Raw genomic sequence first — 25,445 nt, forward strand, 5'->3', positions numbered from 1 at the left:
ATCATAGGATCAGCTGAGGATGACGCTGCCCAGACTCATGATGCAGGGTTGAGTGTGCTGGAAAATGAAAACACTCTCTGCCGGACAGAGGTAAATATCGCCTGGGTGGGTGGGGACAGGAGATCTTCATCTCTGGATGTTAAATCAAATATCTACACATTGAAATTCTGAAATTAATTTAATGGCACTTCTGTCCCCTCCCACTCAAAATACCTGGGACTTTGTGAAATCTTCCAGGCTACTGCACATAATGTGAAGCAATATAAGGCTGGCTGCTGAAATAATACAGATTGTGACATTTGTTTTCCATACTTTCCAGGAGAATCATTCTCCAAGGTTTATGGTCCAAATTACCAAATTTAAAACTCAGGCCCAGACAGTTTACAGTGTCCAAAAAATCATCAGACTTCAAACCTCCAGAAAAAATGATCTCAGAGGAAAATACTCTGTGGCGCTCAGTATTTAAAGCCTGGCTGACATTAGAGAACAGTGTGATGAAGTTGAAAGTAGACTGTAATATTACCAGTGCTATTTTCTTTATGTGTGGTTCTGATTCCCTAGAACAGGACCAGTGCCAGTGAAACTGACGTAAATGTCTGCGATATTGCAGTGTAGCTCGTGCTTGTATTAAATGCATCTTCAGGTTAATGTGCACTCACTGTCCACCGGCTTTGTCTTTACCCGCATTTGCTGTCAAGCCCAGGCATATTTGAGATTATCATCTGGGCCAAGGCAGTAAACTGTAGCCCACAGACACCCCTCACATAAAGTGCCTCATGACTGACTCAGCAAAAGTCTTCAAGCCTGTTTTAAAATGTACAACTAATTATTGTTGGCTTTAGTGGATATTGACTGAGCATTTGCCTGCATTTTCCTGGTAACAGACCTCCTTGGGCAGACTAAAGTGCACATTAGGCTAAATAACTTAAGTTAAAGCAAGGGTTTGAGTGCAGCCTGAAACCATCTTTCTCCTGAATGAATGACTCCTCCTATAATCTGTTTAATATTCTTGGAAAAACAATGAAAACATGCTCGTACAAAATTTGACACGGTGACTGATTTCACATGATTCAGACGAATTTTGGTTGTCATTAAATTTGTATTGTAAATGACACAAGTGCTCATCATAACATTTCTAAACAAATGACAAGCAAATGACAGCAATGCCCTTGGAAATCATTGCACTACTTCTTTGCCCACATTACATTTTACTGCCCAGTAATATACATGTAAAAGCCATAACAGTGGGCTCAACATTAATATAACTGTCATTATCTTTGCATGTTATTTTTAAGACTATTCAAACATTTCTTAAAAGCCATTTTATTTTTCATACCTTCATTTGCTAATTTTATGATAACAGAGGCTGGGTGTGAAGCACACACATCCAAAAGCACTTTAACAGGTGCTGGATCAAGAGGATTAATCTAAAGGCAAAAGTAAGAAAAAAGATCCACACACTGTGCTAATAGCTCCCAGAAATGTTCATAAAACAGCAATGTTTCGATCTGCAATGATCTTCATCAGGCTCTGTCACTGACTGTCTGGATTTGACAGAGCCTGACCAAGATCCTTGCAGATCAAAACGTTAATTATTTCTGGGAGCTATTTTCAAAGTGTGCAGATCTTTTCTCCTACTTTGGCCTTTGATAACAGCAGCTGCCGTGGCTTCAGCAGAATAATGTGGAAGGGTCCTCAGTCATGGCCGTGTATGTGATGTGATATGGCTTTATAGCCACATTCAGCACTGTAAAGTCATTAAATGTATATCGGCTCTGATTTAGATATTTCAATGATAAAGTTCTACAGCATAATACTGAAGTTCTTTCTAATTAATTGATTCCCAGCAGACTTAATTACTGTTTTAGCTGCTTAGATCAGATTTGTTTTGATCATATGTTACATTTTCAGGAGTTAATGTGAAACTCCATTATAGAACCTTTAGCTTAGTTGGGCATTAACTGGTATGTACACATGGCTTAGTGCAGCTGACTGGAGTGTTTTCTCTTCAAAAGCCCATTCATGCGACTATTGGATTTTCAGCATGGGTGATGTCATTGCAATGCAGTCCACGCCATCCAGATTACCTTTTGAAACTACAACAGGAAAGGGGCAGCAGGCTGAATTACCTCCTTTTCCAACTACAGTGTAAGAGAAGGCCGTGCTGTTCAAGGTCAGTGTGGCTTTAAGTGAGGCGAACGGTCTGAGCGTAGAGCGTTTCTGTCTGCGTTGTAATCTTCCTATTCAAGAAACATTCTGACGAACCCAGTCATCAGTTAGTGAATATATGGAGAGGATGCACTGGTTTGTTCCATTCATTCACTGCCGGTTCTATTCTTGGGAGCAGGGACAATCTGGCATGTTGTTCTTAGGCCTTGTGGTGGAAATTCCCACAGAGGCAGGACTCACTCGCTTCTTAGATTTCTTGTACAATAGCTGACAGAAGACAGAGAGTTAGTCATCTGTAAACATAAAGTTCAGTAAAACCTCACAGGTTCTTCAGAAAGTCAGAAAATACAAAATAACACTGTATTTCGACTGCATGTGAGGTCAACCACATACTTCGTCACTGGTTGAATGATTGAGACTAAAGAGAAAATAACGGATGTTTTTCCTTCCATAATAGCCAAAGTACATTAGCAGGAGTTTTGCTTAATATCAGTGACTCAGTGATTGTTCCCAAGTCTCCTGCTGAGATTTCTGAATATCAAAACAACCCCTTATTGTTGGCCAAGCTCATGTTGTGGCACAAAACCTCTCCACCCATTAGAGTCTCAAAGCACCCTGAATCCCCCCAACCTTGTCCCAATGTCAATGTGTTAATACCTTTATGATTTCAACTGCTCAGATAGTGGATGATAAATAATCAATGAGGTGGTTAATATGATATAGGATACACCTCTAGTGGATGTGTACTCTCATAGCTCATCCAGTGTTTGTATGAGAGGTCAACAGCTTCTGTCAGAGGAGGGTGGAGGCTGAGCAGACATCTGTGTTAGAGTGGATAAGCTCTATCAATGTTGTTGCAGTCCTCGGTGGTTACAAGGTTGGTAAAGGTCAGGGCTTGAATAGGACCCCATTACAACAGAGCTGTGTGTGCTCATTTGTCCTGTGCATTGGTACGACGGGAGAATCATTTTTGCATAATTGTGGGAATTGAGAAATAGGAATGCATCTAATCGGAGTGCAAATGCGCTGCCAGTCAATGCTCTGTCTTTATGCCACTAGACTGCCTGATTCTCCTCCCTGCAGAAACCCTGTCACCACTCTATCTGGACCCAGCTGTTTTCCCTTCTGACTCCCAGTGTAATGACCTTTCTCCTCCAGCCAGAACAGAAGAGTCACTCCTCACTTCCCATTGTAGGCTGAAAACTCATCTCATCAAGAGGGATGTCATGTCACCCTCTCAGCTTCTCTTCTGCCGTATCTCCCCCCCTCTATTTGCACTTGTCTTGAAGAAAAAATAATCTCTCCTGATCGTTTTCATTTCTTAACGTGGCATGTCTATCTTACACAATTACCGAGTCCCATCCGGTTGCCTGGACAGCATGGCTCTGATGCTCACTCTCTTCCCTCTGCTCCCACCGTTGTTTTGGTTGTATTGGTTGTTTTGGAACTGATATGCTTTGTATCACAGCTCTCATTGTCAGTTAATGAGGGGATGAGTCAGGTAATAACAGTGATTCACCTCCATGACTCACTCTGTCATTATTGTTATTAAAATGTATTAAAGCAAGGGAGTGCAGTTTTCAAATCAACAGGGAATTTAAGTTATACCTGCAAGCTTGGGTCAACACAGAAATTAATTAGGTTTTAGTTTAGCCCAAAGCATTAATGCATTACCAGATATGTGCTCAGCTCAATGGGACAAGCATTTGGATATTGAATCATTTACAGACTTGATTATTCATTGGGACAGTCAGAACAAACCTCTATGAATTTTTGAACTCTTGATGAATTTGTTCCAGGATTCTCAGGGCAACATAAAACTTAATAAATATGAAATTGTGTATATTAAAATCAAGATTGATTTCACTGTGTAGAAGGAACAAGCTCAACAAGAACCCATACACAAATGTAATATATGTACATATATTGAATTCCATGTATGAAATATGTGTACATGTAAAATAAAAACACATATGTAGCAGTTATAACTGAACCCTGTTAAAAATTGGAACAATTTCATATATTGATATACAGTATATGTCTAGCCCAAACAAATATGTATCTTGATGTATGTATTCTTATATTGTAGACATAATGTATGTTATAAACATTCATCCCAAAGGCAAAGAAACTTGCATAAATAAATCAAATATATCATTACCAAATATGGTTGCAACATATGATCATATGAAAGTTTATCATATAGATATTTTTATAAGCTATGTGTACATATGTGTACATATATTTTATAAACTTATATCTTCATATATCCAGAGGATGTCTATATGTGATAATAATATATCCTCTTATAGGTGACATATATGGCAACATCACTTTTGATAGAGGGACATATATGTCATATATTACATTTCTGTATGGGGAGGAAAAACAAATGAAATATAATTAAATTAGGAGCAGTAAAACATGCTTCTGTTTGTATGTGTTTTGCTTTCATTGCAGCAGATTAAACACCAGATTAAAGCATAATAATTCACTCAGGAATTAAGATGAAATGTGAAAGAGTAACCGCGAAAGAATACAGTCATTTCTGGTAAATCTCCGTTGTGTTAATACTGTGTTTTTCTGTTTTTCCTGTAGAGGTCAGTAGAGCGGCCCAGCTTCGTTGACTGTGCCATTAATCCACACGTAGAAGAAGAAAGAGTGGGGAGGAGCCGGGTGTTTGAAAGTGGCGGGCAGTAACAACATTCATCTCATGGATATCGGTCTAAGTACACGGACATAGAACAAAAGTTTACAACAAGTGACACGGAAAAGTAAACGTTTTGTTACGACAGTCAGATATTGGTGGTCTTCATCATCAACCACAACCACCGGATACCTTATTCGTGATATTTAAACGCTGGCGCTGGACAAGCCGTGAAGAGGTAACTTTAATATCAACGTCTTGCTAATAACCGCAGCTAGCTAGTTAACGTTAAACTTCTGCCCACTTTAACTTCAGTTAGTTATTAACCGTCAGATTGGTTGAAGACGGTTTGTTATCTTAGCGGTATGGCTGTCAATTTAGTAACAATTGCACTTTTATCGACCACTAATGGTGAAATTATATCTTGAGCTGCACTTCGTATTGATTGAAATAAACGTTATATATATTTAATTAGCTAACTGGCTCGTGTATCCCGGAGACAGAACAACCGAGTAAAGTTCCATTTAAAGTATGTATCCAAAAAAAAAGCATATTTTCATAATAACAACAGCTTATTGTGCAGCTCGGGTTTGAGCTGTCTGAACGATGGGCTGAAAGTTATGGCGTCATCCTCATACAAACCATGGAGCTGCACCATAGAAAGTGTATAATGGACTAACCCCATGGGCAGTAAGGACAACACCCATGGTGATTCTGCTGAGACATGGGGACAATTTCTGATTCACCACTAAAAACCATTCAACCTCCGTCAGTCGTATGTAATTTGTCAAACAAAAATTATGTACATCCATAGTGACACTATTAAACTATCTAATAAATAATGACACAGCCGTTGTCCACGCCAGAGACTTTCATTTGAATACCACATTATAATTTCTCTTGGGGAAGAATTTAATCGTCATTATTCTGGCTCTGGCAGGAGGACAGAAAAAGCAACTGATGCTGGGATTCATACCTTTGATTCACACCTGAGGTGCTGTTAGCCCAGTTTGTTTGTTGATACTATATTGTTACACTGTGCCACACACTTCACTTTGATTAAACACAATCACATCACAATTTATTACATTTTAACACAGAAAAATTGGATGGCAATGAAATGTGCGTGATATTTCCATTTCAACTGTATTTATTGTGTCCAGAAAGGTATAATAGTCAAGGTTTTAGGAATAAGTATAAAACAATGGGACTTTTCCAGACTCCATAGACATTTTGTAGCAAAATGTCACACTAACACCAAGTCAACAGATGTAATGTAATATCCCAGCTCAGAAAGTACAGCTCTGCATTCTTCAAATTAATTTATCAAATTAATTTTTGATTTGTCAAGTTATCACATGTATATTGAGTGGACAAAATAATTATATTGTAATCCAAGCCCCCAAACACTACTCTGATGTTGTCCCAGAGTCTCTGTTGAGCTGATAATGTTCTTTAAATTAAATGTTTTTCCTGCTGTTCTGAAAATATAACACACAGTTAATAGTTCATATGGATATACAGGCCTTTGCTGAGTCTATTTGCGTACATATTGCTTGCATATGCTGGTATCATAGACTGAAAGTTCAGAGTTATTGTTATTTAGGTCTTTTTTTCAATTAATCTCTTAATCCTGAAAGACTTGTGTGTTCACATGATGTTTAATTCGTCATATCAACATGGAAGAAAAATCTTACTTTTAAAAATAATAGATCACTGTAGATCTATCTAGCATTGCCTTTTTTATTTATTTAAGCTGTTGTCTCTTATTTTAAATGGGGGTTTATCAGAGTCTTGTCTGTTTACAATATTTGATGACATGTTATCTTGCCATATTATTGGACTTATATTACTTGGCTTCATTGTGACAATCTCCTCTGTTTCTTTTATTACTAGGTCTTGCTTAGAATCTTGCATCATGACAAATGAGGATGCTAAGGTGATCCCAGTGCGGGTTGCCTTGCGATCTCGCCCGTTGGTATCTAAAGAAATCAATGAAGGATGTCAGTGCTGTCTCACCTTTGTGCCTGGGGAGCCACAGGTGTGTGATCAACAATTTATGTTTTTTATGTCAAATCTAGAGTAAAGTTTTTGTACCAAGTCAATTATATCCATGTGTGACTTTTAATTTTATTTTATGCAGCTACACTTAACACTATTTATGTTGTTTGTTTTCAGTTAATTGTTGGCACAGAGAAGGCGTTCACCTATGATTATGTATTTGATCCCACTGCTGAACAAGAAGAAGTCTTCAGTACGGCTGTGTCCCCCTTATTGTGTGGGCTTTTCAAAGGTAACAATGTCTTTGAACATGATGATTAATTGAAACGTCTTTCTGGATTTATCAGCTTTGTGGGAGGTGCCATTGGCTGCAAAAACATAACATTTAATTAACAAAATTATTATTATTATTTATTTTATTTTTTTTTAATTTATGTTCTTTTGTCCTTTTTGTAGGCTACCATGCCACAGTTCTTGCATATGGACAGACAGGATCAGGTAAGACCTTCTCCATGGGAGGAACATACACATCAGCTCAAGAGAACGATCCTTCAGTTGGAGTTATTCCACGAGTTATCAGAAGAATTTTTGAGGAGAGGGAGAAAAGGACAGACTGTGAATTCTGTCTGGCAGTATCTTACCTGGAGGTTGGTGGACATGTATTGTTCACTCTGTGGTGATTTCTCATCATTAACTTTTTTTAATGACATTTAGAAATGTATTGTGGTCCTTGGCATCCAGCAAATGTTATTTTATTGCACATTAGCCTTTTAGAGTAATTTGGTTAAGCATTTTCCTTTTGATGGTAGATCTACAATGAAGATATATTGGACTTGCTGTGTGCATCTAAAGATAAACCTGCCATCAGCATTCGAGAAGACCCCAAAGATGGCATAAAGGTGAGTCACTGAGCTAATGATAAACCGAAGTATACTGCACCCATGTATAATTTTATACATCAGTGTCAGCCTTTGTTTTTATTGAAAATATGATGTTTTACAGATTGTGGGTTTAACAGAGAGGCAGGTGTTCTCTGCCCAAGAGATGGTGGGCTGTCTAGAGCTTGGAAACTCTGCTCGCACTGTGGGCTCAACAGCGATGAATGCTGCCTCTTCACGCTCACACGCTATCTTCACCATCACACTGGAGCAGCGCAGAGGAACAGACAAGTCAGTTTGGTGGAGTTTTTTCCCCATAATCATTTCACTATTTTGCCTTAGTTCACTTTGCCCAAACATACACTGCAATGACATGCACTCAGAATACATGTTGACAGTGCTCCTTATAATGTGAGAGGAATTATACATACTATGATATTCAGATCCCAGCCTCCTTGTCCTTGCTGATGATGATACTGCCACCACCATGCTTCACTGTAGTATTGGTATTGGCCAGCTAATGAGTGCCTGGTGTTCACCAGACATGAGTTCTGCCCAAAGGGTTAAATTTTTATCTCATCAGACCAGAGAATCTTCTTCCTCATGCTCTCAGTCCTTTAAATCCTGTTTGCCAGACTCCAAGAAGACTGTCATAGCCCTTTTACTTAAAGTGACTTCTGTCTAGCCACTCTGCCCTAAAGGCCCGATTGATGTGGTACTGCTGAGATGGTTGTCCTTTCGGCAGCTTCTCCTATCCCTGCAGAGGCCGGCTTAAGTTCTGTTAGAGTGACTGGTGTTTCCAAACTTCTTCCATTTCACAATTATTGAGGCCTGTGTGCTCCTGGGAATGGTCAAAGCTTTAGAAATGGTTTTATACCCTTCTTCTGATATTTGATTTTGTACAAAACTGATTTGACTCAACATTTGTGTTTGTGCTGCTGTTTTTCATAAAGATACAGGATATGATACTGCCCCTGGGGCTACTGTGTACGTGCATGTCCACATCATGTGGCACATGAGGTAACATTTTCTAAATATGGTACAAGTTGAATATTTGTTCAATCTTTTGTTACAGAGTTGATTCAGTTGTTTCAAAGCTGCACCTTGTGGATCTCGCTGGTTCAGAGAGACAAAAGAAAACCAAAGCAGAGGGAGATCGTTTAAAGGAAGGTAACATCAATATATATATATTTCTTTAAATGTACTCATTAAAAATTTGTCAACACTCATTGTACAATTCTCTGAAATGATAATATGCTGCATTACAATATTTATATGTGCTGTCTCTCTTGTATTGTAATTGTGACCGTAATAACAGTATTTCTGTTTTGATGCTGTTTATTTTCATCTTCAGGCATCAGCATCAATCGAGGCCTTTTGTCTTTGGGTAATGTGATCAGTGCACTGGGGGATGAAAGCAAGAAAAACACCTTTGTTCCTTACAGAGACTCCAAGCTCACACGCCTGCTACAAGGTAGACTTTGATTAAGATGTTCAGAAGTTACATATTGGGCATTAGGTCAGTCTCAAATACCATACTCACTATGAGCAAATCATATTCAAAAAAGTTTCCTTGCTTTTATTGTCTGGTTGAAAGTTACTGGTTAATCAAAACAAGCAGGTGTTGAAAGCAGCAACAAGTCAGCACAGTTAATGACTGCAGAATAATTTTACTAAGCAAGCTCTTGTGTGCTTGTTTCCTCAGACTCTTTGGGAGGCAACAGCCACACTTTGATGATTGCATGCATCAGTCCTGCAGACTCAAATATGGAGGAAACCATCAATACCCTGCGATATGCTGACAGAGCTCGTAAAATTAAAAACAAACCCATAGTCAACGTTGACCCCAGAGCTGCAGAAATGAGCCGTTTGAAACAACAGGTACAGACATTAGAGAAAGGGTTAAGTTGACCTCACAATCACATCTCAAACTAACAGGTTAAATGCAGTTCAGTTACTTGCTTAAAAGTAGGATATCTCTGTTTATATTGATTACTGCTTAGGAGAAAGATCAAACTAATATGAAAACGTATGATACAAAACCTTCCTTCTTCTTGATTTCATACTTGTTTAGGTTCAGGAGCTGCAGGTGATGCTACTTCATGCCCGTGGAGGAGTCGCTCCAGTGCTCTCTGGGTAAGACATAAGACATTTCCCAGTTACATAATGCCCCAGAATGTAAGATAAAGGCACCCAGGGTAGATATCACCCACAACAAAGGGCCATAACAGTTTCATGGTTCATCTGTTACAGGCCAGCGTCAGGGGAGAATGTGTCTAAGCTGGTAGAAAGGAACCGCGCTCTGCAGGACGAGAACAATAAGCTGAGCAGGGAGCTGAGTGAGGCAGCTGGACAGACCGCCCTCATGTTCGAGAAGATCATTATGGTGACACACATCTCTTTACCATTCCCTCTTCCAAAGTCAATGTTGAAAGCTGATGGGGAAAACTTTCTGTTTGTGCACTTGGGTAGAAAAAAAGCAAGACGATTGATATTGCCATCAAAACAAAAAGTAAAAATGCTTTTGGTTTATCATGTTATGTGTCCTTTCTCTGACTTTTCAGTTCTGCGTTGTCATCCATTATTTTTTATCAAATTGCGTTTTGCTTTATTTTATAGACGGAACAAACAAATGAGAAACTGCAAAGCAAACTGGAACAACTGCGGCACCACGCGGCGTAAGTTTACACAGGCATGAAGCCAGGAGGGTTTTGGAATGAGTGTGACAAAGCTTAAAGAAAACTGTGCTATGTCATTCTTCTTAGAGCTTTTGCTTAGTTTTTAATGCTCTGAGTAAATCTATCCCTAATGTCTTGTAATTGTTGTTGCATGCTGATGATCTCATCAAGAGAAAAGTTCAAAGGGTTTTAGTTCTGAAAGACTGTGTTTTAGGATATACAAGGTTTATTGGCCTTGATGTTGATTATATTGGACCAAACTTTTATCTACCTTTATTTCAGATGTACAGTGAATCTTGAGAAAGTGTTGGAGACGCTGGAGGACCAGGAGCTGAAGGAGAATGTTGAGGTGATGCGGAACCTGCAAGACGTCATCCTGGAGCTCAAGGTACACGAGTCAACTTGCATCATAAAGCACCAAAGACAGCAGAGTGTAGTAATGCTGATTGACTTTTTGTAGAGTCACTTGATTAATTAGATTTAATTAAGAGTTTAATTGAAGGTAAGTGCATTCTTTAGTTGCTGCACTTATTTCTAAATCGCAGTATAAATGTTTTTGTTTGTTTTTTCATCAGAACTTAAGCAGCGAGTTGTAACAGTTTTACAGCCCTGACAATAAGTATTTGGACTGTGTTATTCAGGTTCTGTGTCACAGCACATTCAACCTGAAATAGAATATTGGGATCTACATTAAAGATCTGTGTGTGAAATTTAACCTTTCAACACAGTGTCCAAATTTAAGGGTTTTATAAGCAATTAGACAGAAACACATGAAGTCAAAGAAAATCATATTTAATATTTTGTGGAAAATCCTTTGCAGTCCATGACAGTCTGAATTTTCCCTGGTGAGGGTCTCCCAGGTCTTCACTGTAGACTCTGGTCTGTGTCTTTAGTCTGGTCTTCAGCAGGTCGACTGCAGCTCAGTCAGACTGAGGTCAGGTGATTGACTTGGCCAGTCAAAGATATTCCTCTCTTCACCCTGAAAAGCTCTGGTTGCTTTGGCCATATGTTTGGGATCGTTGTCCTGCTGAATGATGAAATGTTGTGCAATGAGTTTGGATGCGTATGGCTGAATCTGAGCACAGACTGTTTCTGTATACCTCCTTTTGCTTTCGTCAGCAGTGAAATCATCAATAAATACCAGTTCCACTGGCAGCCATACCTGCCAAAGCCACAGCAGAACCACCACCATGTTTGACACATGAGTTGGTGTGTTTAAGGTCATGACCTGGTTCCTTTTTTTTTTCTCCACATTTTCCTGTTTTCATAATTTTGATAGAGATTGATTCTTGTTTCATCAGTCCATTGAACTTTGTTCCAGAACTCTGCCAGTTTCTTTTTGGATGTTTTTGAGTACTGTAGCGTGGCCTTTCTGTTTTTGAGGTTTACTAGTAGTTTGCATCTTGTGTTGAATCCTCTGAGGTTCTGGTCATGAATCTCTTGATCGATGACAAGGAAACGTATAGACAACAACCTGGAGAGTGCACATGATTTTATGGTCATCCACAAGACTCCTCAGTAGGCTGGGCAAAACGATTATTTTTGTAATTGATTAATCTAGCGATTATTTTTTCGATGCATCGATTAATCTAACGATTCATTTTTTCAATTCGATTTGATTCGATTATCGATTATTTTCCCATTATTTGACTTGTATAGCAATTTACATATGCTAATTTATGTATCTCAATGAAAAAACACAAATTTCTTCATTCCAACATATTTTTATTGTTTTCACCAAAAATTACCAAATTCCAAAATAAAATTCAAGTAATGAAAACAATAGTGCAATCTGACGTCAGAGGTAGCGTTTAACATGAAATAAAATACTTTCAATAAATAAAACAAGTTCTTGTGCAAGAATCAAGAAAATGTTATCATCGTAAAATCAATAAAATATAAACAGCAGTAGTGTTCTTTTTTAACTAACAAAATATAAAGCGCTGTTCATTCACAGGAACATACACTCTGCCTTTTCAAGAATATTGTGTGTAGTGTGTGTCTGTGTGTGATGCCAGAGGTACCATTTAACAAAAATAAAATGATAAGCCATCTCCATTTTACACAGCCGACAAACGACAGAATGGCCTCCTTTTACGGAAAAATAGTCCCATACCTTTGAACTACGAGTTCGTGTTCTACATTGATCAGAGTCAACTGACTCGCTGGTATCGATACTGCTGCTACTTGATGCCGCCATTGTTTGTTTTCAAACGACGCATCGTCGCACAGTTTTTGCGTCGACGTAATCGATGACGTCGCCGCATCGCCCCAGCCCTACTCCTCAGTCTACCAGGTTCCTCACTTGTTTCATCAGAGCGTATAACTGTTGATTTTGGTTGACCAACTACTTTTTTTTTTTCTTCGCGCCTCATTATTACCTTCTTCACTTGTGTGGTTACATCTTTACTCCTCATTAAGACAATTTACCGCAATCTATAAAAGGAAAGTCTCAATCATCTCTGAGCCACCGGAGCTTTTTTGTGCAAGAACTAATGTTGAAATGACACGGAGTCCCAAGAAACATTTAGCTGCCAAGTGTCCACTTACTTTTGAACCTGGTACAATTTGGACACTGTGTTAAAAGAACTATATCACACACAGTTCTCTCAATATTGACTTAAACCATGTCAAATTAAAGCTGAGACTTTGCACTTTTTTGTTCTACATTTAAGTGTTAGTGTCCAAATACTCACAGTCTGGAGTAAGAATGCAGCTCTGGATGATTTGGATGTTCACCATACTATTTGTTCATAATATTGACTGTTTTACCGTTTGTTGTATTTTCTAAGAATGAGAGCGCAGGCATTGCTGCCTCCATCGACGCTATGGCTGCAGGAGAGGATATACCGGAGGGGTCCGGGAACGGCAGTAAAAATGCAGCAGACGAATCCTCATCAGTACGTGACAGTTTCGTTCTGTTGATGTTCAAATTAAATTACATTTATTGTTAAAGATACCTCACAAACTTCAGAATTCTGCTGTTGTGCTTCATTTTTACACTTTGTTATCAGATATGATAATGATGATATTCAGCATATTTTTTTTAATCAAATTTAATGTGGTGACACATTTCCTCTCTTTCACACAGTGAATAAAAACTATCTCGATTTACTTCTTTACTTTTGATCTAAATATAATTTAAGATGTTTCCCAACTGTAACAGGATGCCATTGTTGGTAAGGAGTCCCCAGAGGGCTTTACAACCCATCATGCACTGCGGCAGGCCCAGCTGTCCAAGGAGCTGATTGAGCTGAACAAAGTGTTGAGTTTGAAGGAAGCGTTTGTGAGGAAAATGTGTCAGAATGACAGCCAGCTGGAGCCGATGCAGTCAGAGCACCAGGTACGAGAACTTTGGGTCCATTTGACTTTCACAATAATTTAAAAAACTGCTTTAATTTCAATTATTTAATCAGAAATTTTTGAACTTTCTGACACTGATTTAAAAAGGGTAAATGTTTATTACTGTAGTTAAAATGCTGTACCATCCAATAATTAACATGAGGTGTGTCATCTATTGTACAAGGTTCCTGTGAGCGTTGAATTGGGTTAAGTTTAAAGCATTGTCTTTTTGTGTGATTGTATTAATTATGACACAGTAATTTAATTGTTGAGAAATGATGGACAGGTTTTAATCTGCTGGACATTGTGTCCCACAGAAAAATGTACATAGTCTGCAGTCTGCGGTGGATTCTCTGCAGAAGGAGAAAGAGGACCTGGTTCTGGCTCTTCAGTCTGCAAAGAAAGACACTAACCAGGCCAAGTATGAACACTGATTTTTGTGGTTAGGTTTTACCTGAAGTAATATTTATGCCTGTTTATGAAATCTATTTATTTTGATGTAAAATCAAAAGTAATCTCATCAGCCTTCACTCCTCATTCCCTTCTTCATCTGACGTTCACCACCGTCTTCCAGGCTCAGTGAGCAGCGGAGGAAGAGGCTGCAGGAGCTCGAGGGCCAGCTCGTAGACATGAAGAAGAAACTTCTTGAACAGTCCAAACTGCTAAAGCTCAAAGAGTCATCTGTTCTGAAAGTTAGCAAGCTTATGCAGGAGATACAGGTAACCAGTGATTTTCTTTGCTTTAGTGTTTGTTATGGCTGCGTTAAGCATCTTATTTAACAGTAAACATGTAGTAAGACCATTTTCTGTGCTCTGTGTTCTCACAGGCGATGAAGACCCAGCGAACACAGCTGATGAGGCAGATGAGGGACGACTCTGAGAAATTCAGACACTGGAAGAGCAAGAAGGACAGGGAGGTGCTGCAGCTCAAGGAGAAGGTGTGTGAAGATCGGCTTCTTCTTGAGACGCTGCAGGACATTTTATCCATAAATTCACTCAGTATTTTTTCTTGTATTAATAGATTCAGGTTCTTTGTCTTCATGAACCTCACAGTTTATTTGATCTGTTTTACAGGATCGTAAGCGTCAGTATGAGTTGCTGAAACTTGAGAGGGATTTCCAGAAACAGGCCAACGTTCTGCGACGTAAAACTGAAGAGGTGAGGCCTCTCTCTGTTGTCTGTGTGATCTAAATGTAAATATGCTGGATTTAATATTTTCAACATATGTAAATAGCAAATACATACTGTATATTTTAAATGTGTGTTCCCAAATTGCACTAACCAAGTTACAATCCTTCGAGTCACTTCACCTGTTTCTCTAATTCTACAAGAAATTCAGTTTGAATATCATCAAATTATACATTCATATCAAGCTGCTAGAATCAAATGTACTGGAAATTAGTTAAAGTAGCTTCCTACAAGTTTTTATTTTTTTGCCTCCAGGCTGCAGCTGCAAACAAGCGGTTGAAAGATGCTCTACAGAAAAGAAGTGAGGTGGCAGATAAACGGAAAGATGCTCAAAGCAGAGGAACAGAGGGACCTGCTGCAAGAGTTAAGGTAGTAAAACTCTTCTGTAGTTGCCACAACTTTTATTTGATCTATTAGTACAAAAAACACTTATTTATTATTATTGAGCATCCAGCTTGAGAAGTTAACCAACAGTTGCAAATATGTTGAAGCATAAATATTTCTACAAGAAGATTGACAGACTTTCTATTGTTGTATACTGGGCATTGTATTGTTGTTAACTCTGTATTGATGTGATCAGACATGGTTTCTCAATGAAGTGGAGGTGATGGTCAGTATAGAAGAGGCCCGGCGCCACCTCAGCGATCTGCTGGATGACAGAAAGGTCTTGGCTCAGGAGATCAACCACCTCAAACAGCAGATTGATGCCGGGGAGAGACCAGCTCCCAAAATCAGGGTGAGCTGAGGAATTTGTAGTTTTACTCACACAAACTTACAAACACAAAGAATATGCACAAAGTGAGACATTCGGTGCCGTAGCGGAGTAGAAATGTTAGAAGCATCAGTCCTTTGATTTGTCCTTCCGTGCAGCGTCGGACACTGATCATCTCTGAGCTGGAGACGCACGGGGCGCTGGAAACACCTCTGACCAAACAGGTTGAGAACCTGGAGACAGAAATGGGTCTCAGGTGAGTCGGACCTGTTCAGTTCATTTGATTTGATCTTTTGATTTGATACTGATTTGATACTCTTCCTTGCCGTAGGCTGAAATACACCCTCCCCTCCCCTCGCCATTCTCTGAGCCATTAGGTTTCTCATCTGTGCAACATTTAATGATACACAAAAATGTTTAAAAATGGCCTGCTAAAGTCTGCTGTGCAATGTAAGTCACCACCACTTGGGCAAAGTGGATTGTGCACTTAAAGCACTTACCAGATACTGTATGTGCTTTTATTTCAAGTCATTTCAAAGGATTTTGACTCTTTAAAACCACAATATCAGTTTTCCAAAAGTATCCACACAAACATTGAATTTATTTTCTATATTATTATTGTTCAGCGAAGGGATCGTCAAAGGGATTTGTATTTTAACAGGAACGCCCAGATCGCCGACCTCCAGCAGAAGCTTCTTGTCGCAGACAGCGAGGGGCGTTTGAAGCAGCGCATAGATGGCATCACAAGCATAGTGGATGCCAAGTGTGCCCTTAAAGTCTTGATGTCTGAGGTGACAGATTATCTTTTTTAGGAAGTCCAGTAATACATAATTTTATATTTTATAATAGTACATTAATTTGCTGCTTCCTGTTTGCATTTAAAACCCTTTTTATGTAGCTGGTTTCCGCTAAAACAGCCAGTGCCAAGCTGGAGAGTGAAGTCAAACAGGAGAAAGGAAACTCACAAGATTTAAGGAAGATGTTGGCTGATGAGAGAAATGTGATGTCAACCATGGACATGGAGCACCAGCAGCAGTTGGTGGAACTAGAGCAGAGGCATCAAGAGAAGGTGCTCATGTCTGTTATCTCCTCTTAGAGACATGCATATTCATGCTCTGCTCTATATTTATCTATGTGTGTTTATATTTATTTATTTATTTATTTACACTTTCTATGTACAGGTGCTTTACCTCCTGAACCAGCTACAGAGTAAACCCATATGTGGAGAGTCAGACAAAACGATGGAGAAAGATGAGGAGAGTTCAAAGGAGAAGGAGCTTCTCCAGCGCCTCCAAGTTCAGGTTTGTCTCCACTGAGGAGTGTGATTAATCAACCCTTGTCTCAAAATCATGCAGAATCATCAGAGTTAATCACGTTATTTGTAACATCGATTTAGGAAGAAGAGCTTGAAAAGCTGCGAGAATTGAGCGAGCAGAACCAGAAACTGGTGGAGCAGAATGAGCAGTACAGACAGGTAACTGTATAATTAACCCCGACATTATTGGTTTCCATTTTAATGTGAAGTTGAACTAAAATGATGAAAACCACGGACTTGTGTCTAATACAACTGAGGAGAGCAGATACTATTCACAAACCAAAAATAACTACTTTTCTGCTGACTCCATTATAACGATTTGTAATCTTGTAATTATACACTATTTTATTACATGGACTGTGACTGTAGATGTGATTTTACTGTGCGACCATGTGTCATGTTTTTTTGTCCACAGAAACTGTCATTGCTCCACCTGGCAAGTGGAAAGAAAATCCTTGTGCCTACGACCAACAACGAGAAGAGCCCTGAAGAGTCATTCGACTACGTTCCTCCAAAGGTTGAATACTGCAGATTTTCTACCTTCATGTTTGTTGTGTGTTTCAGTCAGAGCCGGTTTAAACTGAAAGAAAACACTGCATCAAGAAAGATACTGTGAACATCATCCTCTTTAATTTTATACAATATATATTAAATTAAAATATTTATACTGATTATACTATAATTATAGTTAATTAAAAGCAAGGTCATAAAAATAGCATAAAGACAGAAGGTAGCTTCACTAAACTTTTTATAGGATAAGTCCAAGTGTGTTGATTTGTCTTTGCTTGTTTTCTCTCCGAACAAAAGCCTAAAGGGAAACGCTTCACCACCGCCAAAGAACCGGTGAACATGGCCATCAATATTGAAGAGCTGATGTCTCCCAGTGAGGGGGAGGAGGAGGAGGAGTGGCGTCCTGAGAAGGAACACAGAGCCTCAAAGAAGACAAAGGCAACTGGGGTGAGACTGGGATTAGGATTGGGGACGTCTTCAAACTGGTCATTTGTGTAGTAAACCAGTGAGACATAGACCCCGACTGTCCTCAGAGAAGATCATGAAGGGAGAGAACAAATCACATCCAGGATATTTAATCAGCTTTTTAATGAAAAAGACCACGTCATTCAAAATGCACTAGACAAGTGAAAAACTGAGATACCATCCAAAGGTTTACAACTTTAAAATTAAAGTTGTAAACCTCAGGTTATTAAATCTCTTAAAGGAAGATAATAAACCTTAAACAGTGGACGTGTCCTCCAGCTGCTGTGGACGGTGCTGAGCTGTAAATGTTTTGTAAGAATCAGGATAGTGGGATATTAACTTGTGATGGAAAGGCCATGATTGTAAGCAGCTTGTCTTCTGTCAGTGTACGTGTAAAGGTCGCTGCGGTAACAAGCAGTGCAGGTGCCGCAAAGGAAAGATGTCGTGTGGGGAGAACTGCCAGTGTGATCATGAGAAATGTCGAAACATGGACAACCAGGTGCCTGCGGTAAGTCTCAGTTAGCTCAGTTAACAGAGGTCATTATTAGACTGTTAGACCTTGATTTCAGAACCTATTATAGAATAGAAATATTAGATATGTAAGTAATTATAAAGTAATCAAAAATAAACCTGAATTACCTGGTATTAGTTCAACAGGTTCTTATGTAGTTTGTTATTTATTAGCACAGCCACAGACAGCTGTCCAGTCAGATCTGGTTTTCACTGACAAGATTTCCTTGATTTTCTTAGTTGAAGAGGTTTGATTCTTTCATAGATTACATGCAGAACAATAAGCATTGTTCTCAGCTTTGAATGTTTTGTTCATTTTAGACAGAAAGTGTTTCCAGAGACTCTGTGTCTCATCAAGACTCGTCATCCGCCAGCCCTGACAACACCACATTCTTCAAGCCTCCATCTTGTACTCCCACCAAGAAGGTAAACTGGCTCCTGCTGAGAACTCAGCAGTACAGAGTTACCATCCATATGGTGACCTTCAGTGACTCGCATGCTTTCAGACTTAAAGAAGAAATGATGAATATCAGTTCATTTGACCCTGCCACTACTTTATTCTTCCTGATTATTTAGTCAAGCACTGCCTATGATTTTAAATGTATATGTTACATATATGTAGTATCAGGCCTGGAGCTTTAAAGCTCTAATGCAGAACTTGTACTAACATACTAACGTACCATTTTAGGTGCTGAAAGAAATCGGAGACATGGGACACACCGCTGCAGACTTGAAGTTGGTCAGGAAACCTCTCCTGCCAGAAGAAGAGGAGGAGGAAGACGAGAATGAGGAGGAAGACAGAACAACCGTCAGCTTCCTCAAGAAGAAGAAACGAATCCTGACGAGTTTTCAGAACAGCTTCTTCTCTGGGTGCACACCTATCCGTGAGGAATCTTAGTGAGGACAGTGTGGTGGGGCTTTTTACATGAGGTGTCTGTGTCTGTGTTTGTCACAATGTTGTCCGTCTTTTTATATGTGACTAAACTGTTGTGTAACGTAACTTGAAAGTAGCTGTAAAACACTTAGTTTTCTGTAGAGGGTAACAATCGGACTGTGAATAGAATTAAATTGTTTACTGGATTTCACAATGAGATGATCAAGACGCCTGTACGTAACGTTTAATGTATTACATAATGATTCCCCATAGAGTAAGACTAAATTTACTTTCCTAATAAATAAAATCAGTAGTCCACCAATCTACAGTCACAATTTTACATCAGTACTATTCAACACTTTGTAGCGGGACGTGTGGAGGAGCAGCCACTGTGCTTTTAGTATCAGCTGAATAAAGTCTTACAATTAAATCTTGTTTTTAAACAACAGTGTTGGTGTTTAATATCGTAGTGTCATAAGTTGATGGAAAATAATTTATTTCATTCTTGAGACTTATGATTATGTTTTACTTTTACTCACTTTCATTGGAGTTTCTTAGTAGCAGTTCAATCTTTAAGTTAAATTGAGCAGTGTAAGTACTGAATATATTAGTGCACACATGTCTTTCTTAAAAATTCCCCAAACGCTCAAAGAGCAAAATAAACAGCAATTCATAAAATGACCATGTCTCTATTTTCTTTTCAACAGGCTGCAGCTGCTAATCATGTCGCTCATGTAAATTTATATCACTAAAGTCCAAATTACTTGAAACATTGATGAGCACCCTTTATATGTTCCACGTTTTAAATATTGGATGAATAAAATAGTAAAATTAATATACAACTAATTTCTGTTCTTTACATAAATAATTATTGAATGTTTTAAGACCAGAAGGTTTTGGAGAGCAATTAAATTAAATATTTTCATCAAGCAGAAATGCCAAATATTCAGAACAGCTCATCATATGAGGATCTGGACTGGGGCAATTTTACGGTTGAAAAATCCACTTGGAGCCAGTTGTTTGATACACTTTCTAAATTACATATTTGTGGCGTCTGTTCTGCAGGTTTGTCTGAATTCTTCCAGTTTCCTGTGGATTGCAGAGCCGTCAGGCACATTGTCAAGAACACAAAGATATTATTATACTGTGCAGTCAGAAGTCTTAATCTCATGGTGCGAGAGAAGCAGCTGGTGATAGACTGATGCGGGAGCTCTACATGTTCTCTCTGTTGAAAACGAGCAGCATCTGCGTCACGTTGGTTTATTTCTGTACAAAGCAGAATAAACTCAGTGATTGGTCACTGAGTTATTGGTGTGATTGTACTGACTCATAGCACAAGTTCTGCAGATTATAACGAACCTACAGGGGGCCGATACAGTTTCTGATGAATGCCAGTGATTCAAAAGTTGAAGGTCTCTCAAGGTGTTTTGGCATTTTCTGACTTTCAAGCTGTTGTTCCCTCTGCTGCCAACAACAGCTCTCCACCTGGTGGCATTTCAAATCACTGCCAGCTCCTCTCCCTCTACTCCACAAACATTTTGGCCTGAATAACAGCAAAGGAAGCTGCTCTTCTGGCTCTGGTGGCTGTTTCCCAGACCAAACAAAAAGCAAGACAAAGCAGTATTGTTTGATTTTACAGTTTGTTTATTGATTTTTCAGATAAAAAAAAACCAAGAACTTGGACTTCATGAACCAAAACAGTGAAAATGTTTTACTAGAAAGGGACATGGCGGCAGATGAATACACGAGTAGCATATAACAGATACAAGCTGAGGACGAGTGAGGCTGCATGAGGGAGCCAGCAGAGAAAACAGGCACGTCTGGTTGAGTGGGTAAAGATTTCATAGGGTTTCATTCAGGTGGAGGCTTAGGAATTCAGAAATAGTTTGAGAAAGGAGGAGAGGGGGACGTTGAAACGCAGAGTCCTTCACATGTAGACGATCAGGTTTAGGAGAGAGATTCATTAGACGCCTGACATGGAAGTACACGGGAACACACTGCGTTATGTTCTCTGCTCTCATGAGCGAACGTTGGTTCTGATATGAAAATGTGGATGGGAGGTGGGTTCATTCTGAGCCAGAGGCCTGCTGCTGTTGTTGCAATGCATTCTGGTCACCAACGGAGGGCAGTAGAGGTCAGAACACCTGTGAAGGATAGCTGTGCGTTCGTGTCATTCCTCAGTATCCAACACCATCCACTCAGGTGCACACCCTCAGTGCGGCAGAGGTGTCCTCGCTCCAGAACCCAACGGCTTTGGACATGGATTTTTCTTCGTCTCATAACTGTGTGTGTGAGATTTAGTGTGTTGGTTGACAGTTTAGCTCTTAAAGTCAGACTGGTTCCTCGTCTAAACATCGTCAGCAGCTTGTTTATGATGTATGAAGATTGTTGAGACTAAATTTAAATGTGTCCTCACTGATTATGGCGGTGTAAAAGATTTACAGATACTTGGAGTTCTGTGCCACAGTGTACATTTTAGATTGTGAGAATATGCAGCAGTGAATATGAGCAGATTGTGGACTGAATGTTTGTATTGGTTTACCAGACTTAAATACGCCTCAGATACAGAAGCAGCAAACTGCAGCTTCTAAACTGTAATTTTATTCAGAATAATTGATAAATCATTGTTTTAAAACTAATATGACAGACAGTGTAAACAAAATGTCATTAAAGGTTTTGAAACAAGTCAAGAACATGAATTAAAAGCATCAATAAATAGTCTTGTTAGTTAAAATATGAAAATAGAGTTTACAAAGAAATGCAGCTTAACACTGTGGCTGAGAGGACTGTCTTGTTAGCTTGACCGCTAGCTTAAACACATTGAGCTCCAGCCTTTTTGCCAGCGACCTAGCTGAAGCTAATTCCCGTCATAAAACTACCAGCCTGTGTACGATATGTTAATGATCCATGTACTGAACTGTGTCATAAAATCTTGCAAGAGTTTCCAAAGCATTTTAGCTATTGGTTAGCGTCTGCTAATAAAGTTAGCCTGGTAGCTCACACATGCTTCTTTCTTGGCAATGAGTTGAAAGATAAACAGAGGAGTAAAATTAATTTAGTTAATTTATAATTCATTTTATAGTTCATTTATTTTGTCAACTGATTTGGGGATAAAGGAAGTGTGTTCACTGCATTTAAACTATTAATGAATTAATTATTGATTATATTTATTATTTTGACTCATGGCCTCATGGCTCAAACATGAATTAAAATGGGACAAACACGTATTATATCTTACATTCACGTTTTCATGTTTCATATTCATGATATTTTAAAGCCTCAGAAGTCTTTATCATGTCTTTAGTCAACATTAAATCATGTTTGGACAATATGAAGAAACTTATGACGTGCTGCACTTCTTGATTCTCTTGACTTAATGTTAAAAACACCAAAGCAAAGTAAACGGAAAAGGAAAGAAAAAACACTGTTTGTTCTTTATCTGAGAGACATTAGTCATGGGATATCTGAGGCCTGGCTGTGTGAAGTGGAAACATGTTTGAAGGTTTGAAGAGGCAAGTTGGAAAAGCGGACGTTTTATTATCATCATGTTTGACAAAATCATGTAATATCTCAAACAAACACACGCTTTTTCTTCTCATCTCTGCTCCTCAGTTAAATATGAGGAAAATATACAAAAGAGGAACGAAGTGAAGTAAAATGAGGGGATTGCACATGTGAGTTCTCTCTCATCAAACCTCGGGACAAATTTAAATACATATAAACATCATCCGCAGATACAAAACAAAATTAAAGTGAGGCGAAGTAACAGATGTAAGATACAGATTGTTTTAATCTTAAATTAACTCAACAATCTTTCTATTAAAAAGAAAATTGTATCCTCTAATGACGTCAATCATCAGTTCAACAGTTCAACCTCAGCCGAGATCTGAGGGCTGCATGTGACCTTGTGCACGAGATAATTTCATGCTCAGCAGATTGATGCTGTTATCTGATCTAAATTGCATCTGAAATTATTACGACCTTTGTCACCGACCACTCTGAGGAAGGAGAGACGACTTTATCTGTGTGGCAGATTAATACTGAGCTCATATTCTCTCTCTTAGAGACACTGGACTCTGCACTCAGGCAGACCAACCCCTCCAACATCTGAGATAAGATAGCTCATGTGTTTGAATAAGAGACGAGCCGAAACATATAAAAACGCTATTACTAAGAAGAAAAATGTAAGATTTTTCTTCTTTTTTTTACAGCGATGAAGGTGTTTGTGCTGCAGCTGCAAAGTGAGGCCTTTAAAACAGAGATTCTCATGAGAAAAGTCACATGAGGATGAAAAACAGCCGCATCCTTTGTCATTATGAACCTGTTCATATGACTCAATAGACTTTCACCCTGTTTGATCACCAGATGCCATCATCACTTCTTCTTCAAACAAATCAGAGTAAAGACAATGATTTAATATAAGAAGAAGGTTCATTTACAGAAACATGAGCTTCAACGCAGAGAGGAGCTTTTTAAACCAGTTTAAAACATAAATGTTACTGTACCACAGTTTACCACATGGTTTGAGTCACATGTCATGCGCCATTTTTACAGTCGACCAAAAGTCTCTACAGTTCATCATTCAGGGTCATTTACCACCGGATGAGGTATTTTATCCCAGTGTAATTCCGGTTATTACTCCTTGTGACATTATTAATAATTTCTATGCATCAAAGTTCACTCTGCCCCCCCCCCCCAATCTTTAACACACCATTCAATCAGCCTTTTATTGTGCTGTCGTTCACACTGGCTCTGTGACTACAGTCCACAGTCTCTTTCTTCCTCCTGTGCTATTGCTTCATACCTCCGAGCTTCATATCTGCTTACTCCAGTCACTGTGCGTAGGTGTGTGTGTGCATGTGTGTGTGTGTGCGTGCGCATGTGTGAGAGAGATGGATGCAGTCATAAATGTGGCTCACGTGCTGATACTTCAGTGCATCATGGGTATCTTTTAACAAATGTTCCTTTACATGGCTCATGGCTTTTGCAATATACATCTCAATGAATATGTGACAGTCTTATGAATCACAGCTAAGACTCAGAAACAGCATCTCACAGAAGGTGCACTGGGTTCCTCTCTACAGCCATGTGAGGCGGTGAATACATATTTTGTGGCGGGGACAAAAGAGATGTGCTTGGCGCTGGCCCTACCCTCTGTGTCAGTCAGAGTGGAATCAGGATGTTGGACTGAGGGGCAGGGCGCTGGGCCTGTTAAATATTGACAGCGAGTGTAATAATTAACCTTCCACCAACTCCTGATCCCTTAAACTGGCTGCTCTGCCTCGCTGCCAGTGCTTTGCTGCCATTGCTGCCATTTACATCAAAACGCAGCTCTGCCAGTCGCCGTCCACGGCCGCTGTCGCTCTCTGTGTCTTCGTCTGTCTCGGCCCTGGCTGCTGAGTTTCTACTTGTCTGTGCCGTGTTTCCCCTCTGCTGCTCCGCCTGTCCCACCACAACCTGCCGTCCCTCAAACCTTTGGCCTCGTCCTGTGGAAACCAGCGGGTCATGCATCTAAAGGTGAGTGCAGCTCCTGCCCAAAACCGACGACTGTGTTCTGTATGAAATTTACAATTTAAAATCATGTACAAGGACACCTTCAATTTATTTTCTCCAAAGGACAGTTGAAGAAAAAGTAAGTGGTGAAAAGGGAAAACCTAATTTCCCCACTAAGGTTTGTTTTACTATAATGAAAAAGCTCGACTTTTGGGGAGACATTTCATTTTCTAATACAAAATCTGTCTCACTTTAATAGCCTGAAGTCCACAACTACATTTCTATGAAACATTATAATGAAACATGTACAAGTTTAGGTCAGTAGTATTATTAGGGCTTTTTGGAACAATGAATAAAACAAAGTAAATGTTCCTGATGAGTCAGAAGGTCGATGGCTGCCGTCTGATTGGTCTATTCAACAGAGTAAAAACCAAACAAGTACAAGTATACGTGCTGTAACAGAGCTGCTAATCATTGAATTGTTTTATTGTTCTGTTTTTCTGCGCACAGTGTTTTACTGCAAGTCAAAGTCTGCAGAGTTATTACTCTGCAAGCTCCACAAGACAAAAAAGAAATAAAAAAATAACATGATCAGGTTCAAACTGATAGATTATTGACAAACTGTGAAGCCAATCTTTTAGTAATTAAGAGGACGAATGTCAGA

General features: G+C 39.1%; 1 protein-coding gene across 1 annotated transcript; it reads left to right on the plus strand.

Annotated features, from left to right (window-relative positions):
• Window positions 1-4,786: 4,786 nt before the first annotated feature.
• kif4 (kinesin family member 4) lies at window positions 4,787-19,969 on the plus strand. The gene is made up of 31 exons (XM_023418378.2): window positions 4,787-5,054; window positions 6,713-6,857; window positions 6,995-7,109; window positions 7,274-7,464; window positions 7,627-7,716; window positions 7,820-7,986; window positions 8,771-8,865; window positions 9,050-9,169; window positions 9,401-9,576; window positions 9,770-9,831; window positions 9,949-10,081; window positions 10,315-10,373; window positions 10,656-10,761; window positions 13,166-13,273; window positions 13,540-13,716; window positions 14,033-14,136; window positions 14,290-14,434; window positions 14,542-14,652; window positions 14,789-14,872; window positions 15,158-15,271; window positions 15,483-15,638; window positions 15,773-15,870; window positions 16,276-16,405; window positions 16,513-16,683; window positions 16,796-16,915; window positions 17,011-17,088; window positions 17,345-17,446; window positions 17,737-17,886; window positions 18,290-18,412; window positions 18,736-18,840; window positions 19,103-19,969. The coding sequence occupies exons 2-31, from the start codon at window positions 6,735-6,737 to the stop codon at window positions 19,310-19,312; spliced, it is 3,723 nt and encodes a 1,240-aa protein (XP_023274146.1). The 5' UTR covers window positions 4,787-5,054; window positions 6,713-6,734; the 3' UTR covers window positions 19,313-19,969.
• Window positions 19,970-25,445: the final 5,476 nt, after the last annotated feature.

Source organism: Seriola lalandi, unplaced genomic scaffold, assembly GCF_002814215.2.
Source record: "Seriola lalandi dorsalis isolate HSWRI2012SDOR001 ecotype SW California unplaced genomic scaffold, Sedor1 jcf7180002054581, whole genome shotgun sequence".
Lineage (NCBI taxonomy): Eukaryota > Metazoa > Chordata > Actinopteri > Carangiformes > Carangidae > Seriola > Seriola lalandi.

What these genes read in the sequence shown, in the direction of transcription:
- kif4 (XM_023418378.2), top strand. Translation starts at nt 6,735, where the DNA reads ATGACAAATGAGGATGCTAAGGTGATCCCAGTGCGGGTTGCCTTGCGA. An exon ending in TGCTGCAGCTCAAGGAGAAG is followed by an intron (nt 14,653 to 14,788) that starts GTGTGTGAAGAT and finishes TCTGTTTTACAG; the next exon opens with GATCGTAAGCGTCAGTATGA. An exon ending in GACCAGCTCCCAAAATCAGG is followed by an intron (nt 15,639 to 15,772) that starts GTGAGCTGAGGA and finishes CCTTCCGTGCAG; the next exon opens with CGTCGGACACTGATCATCTC.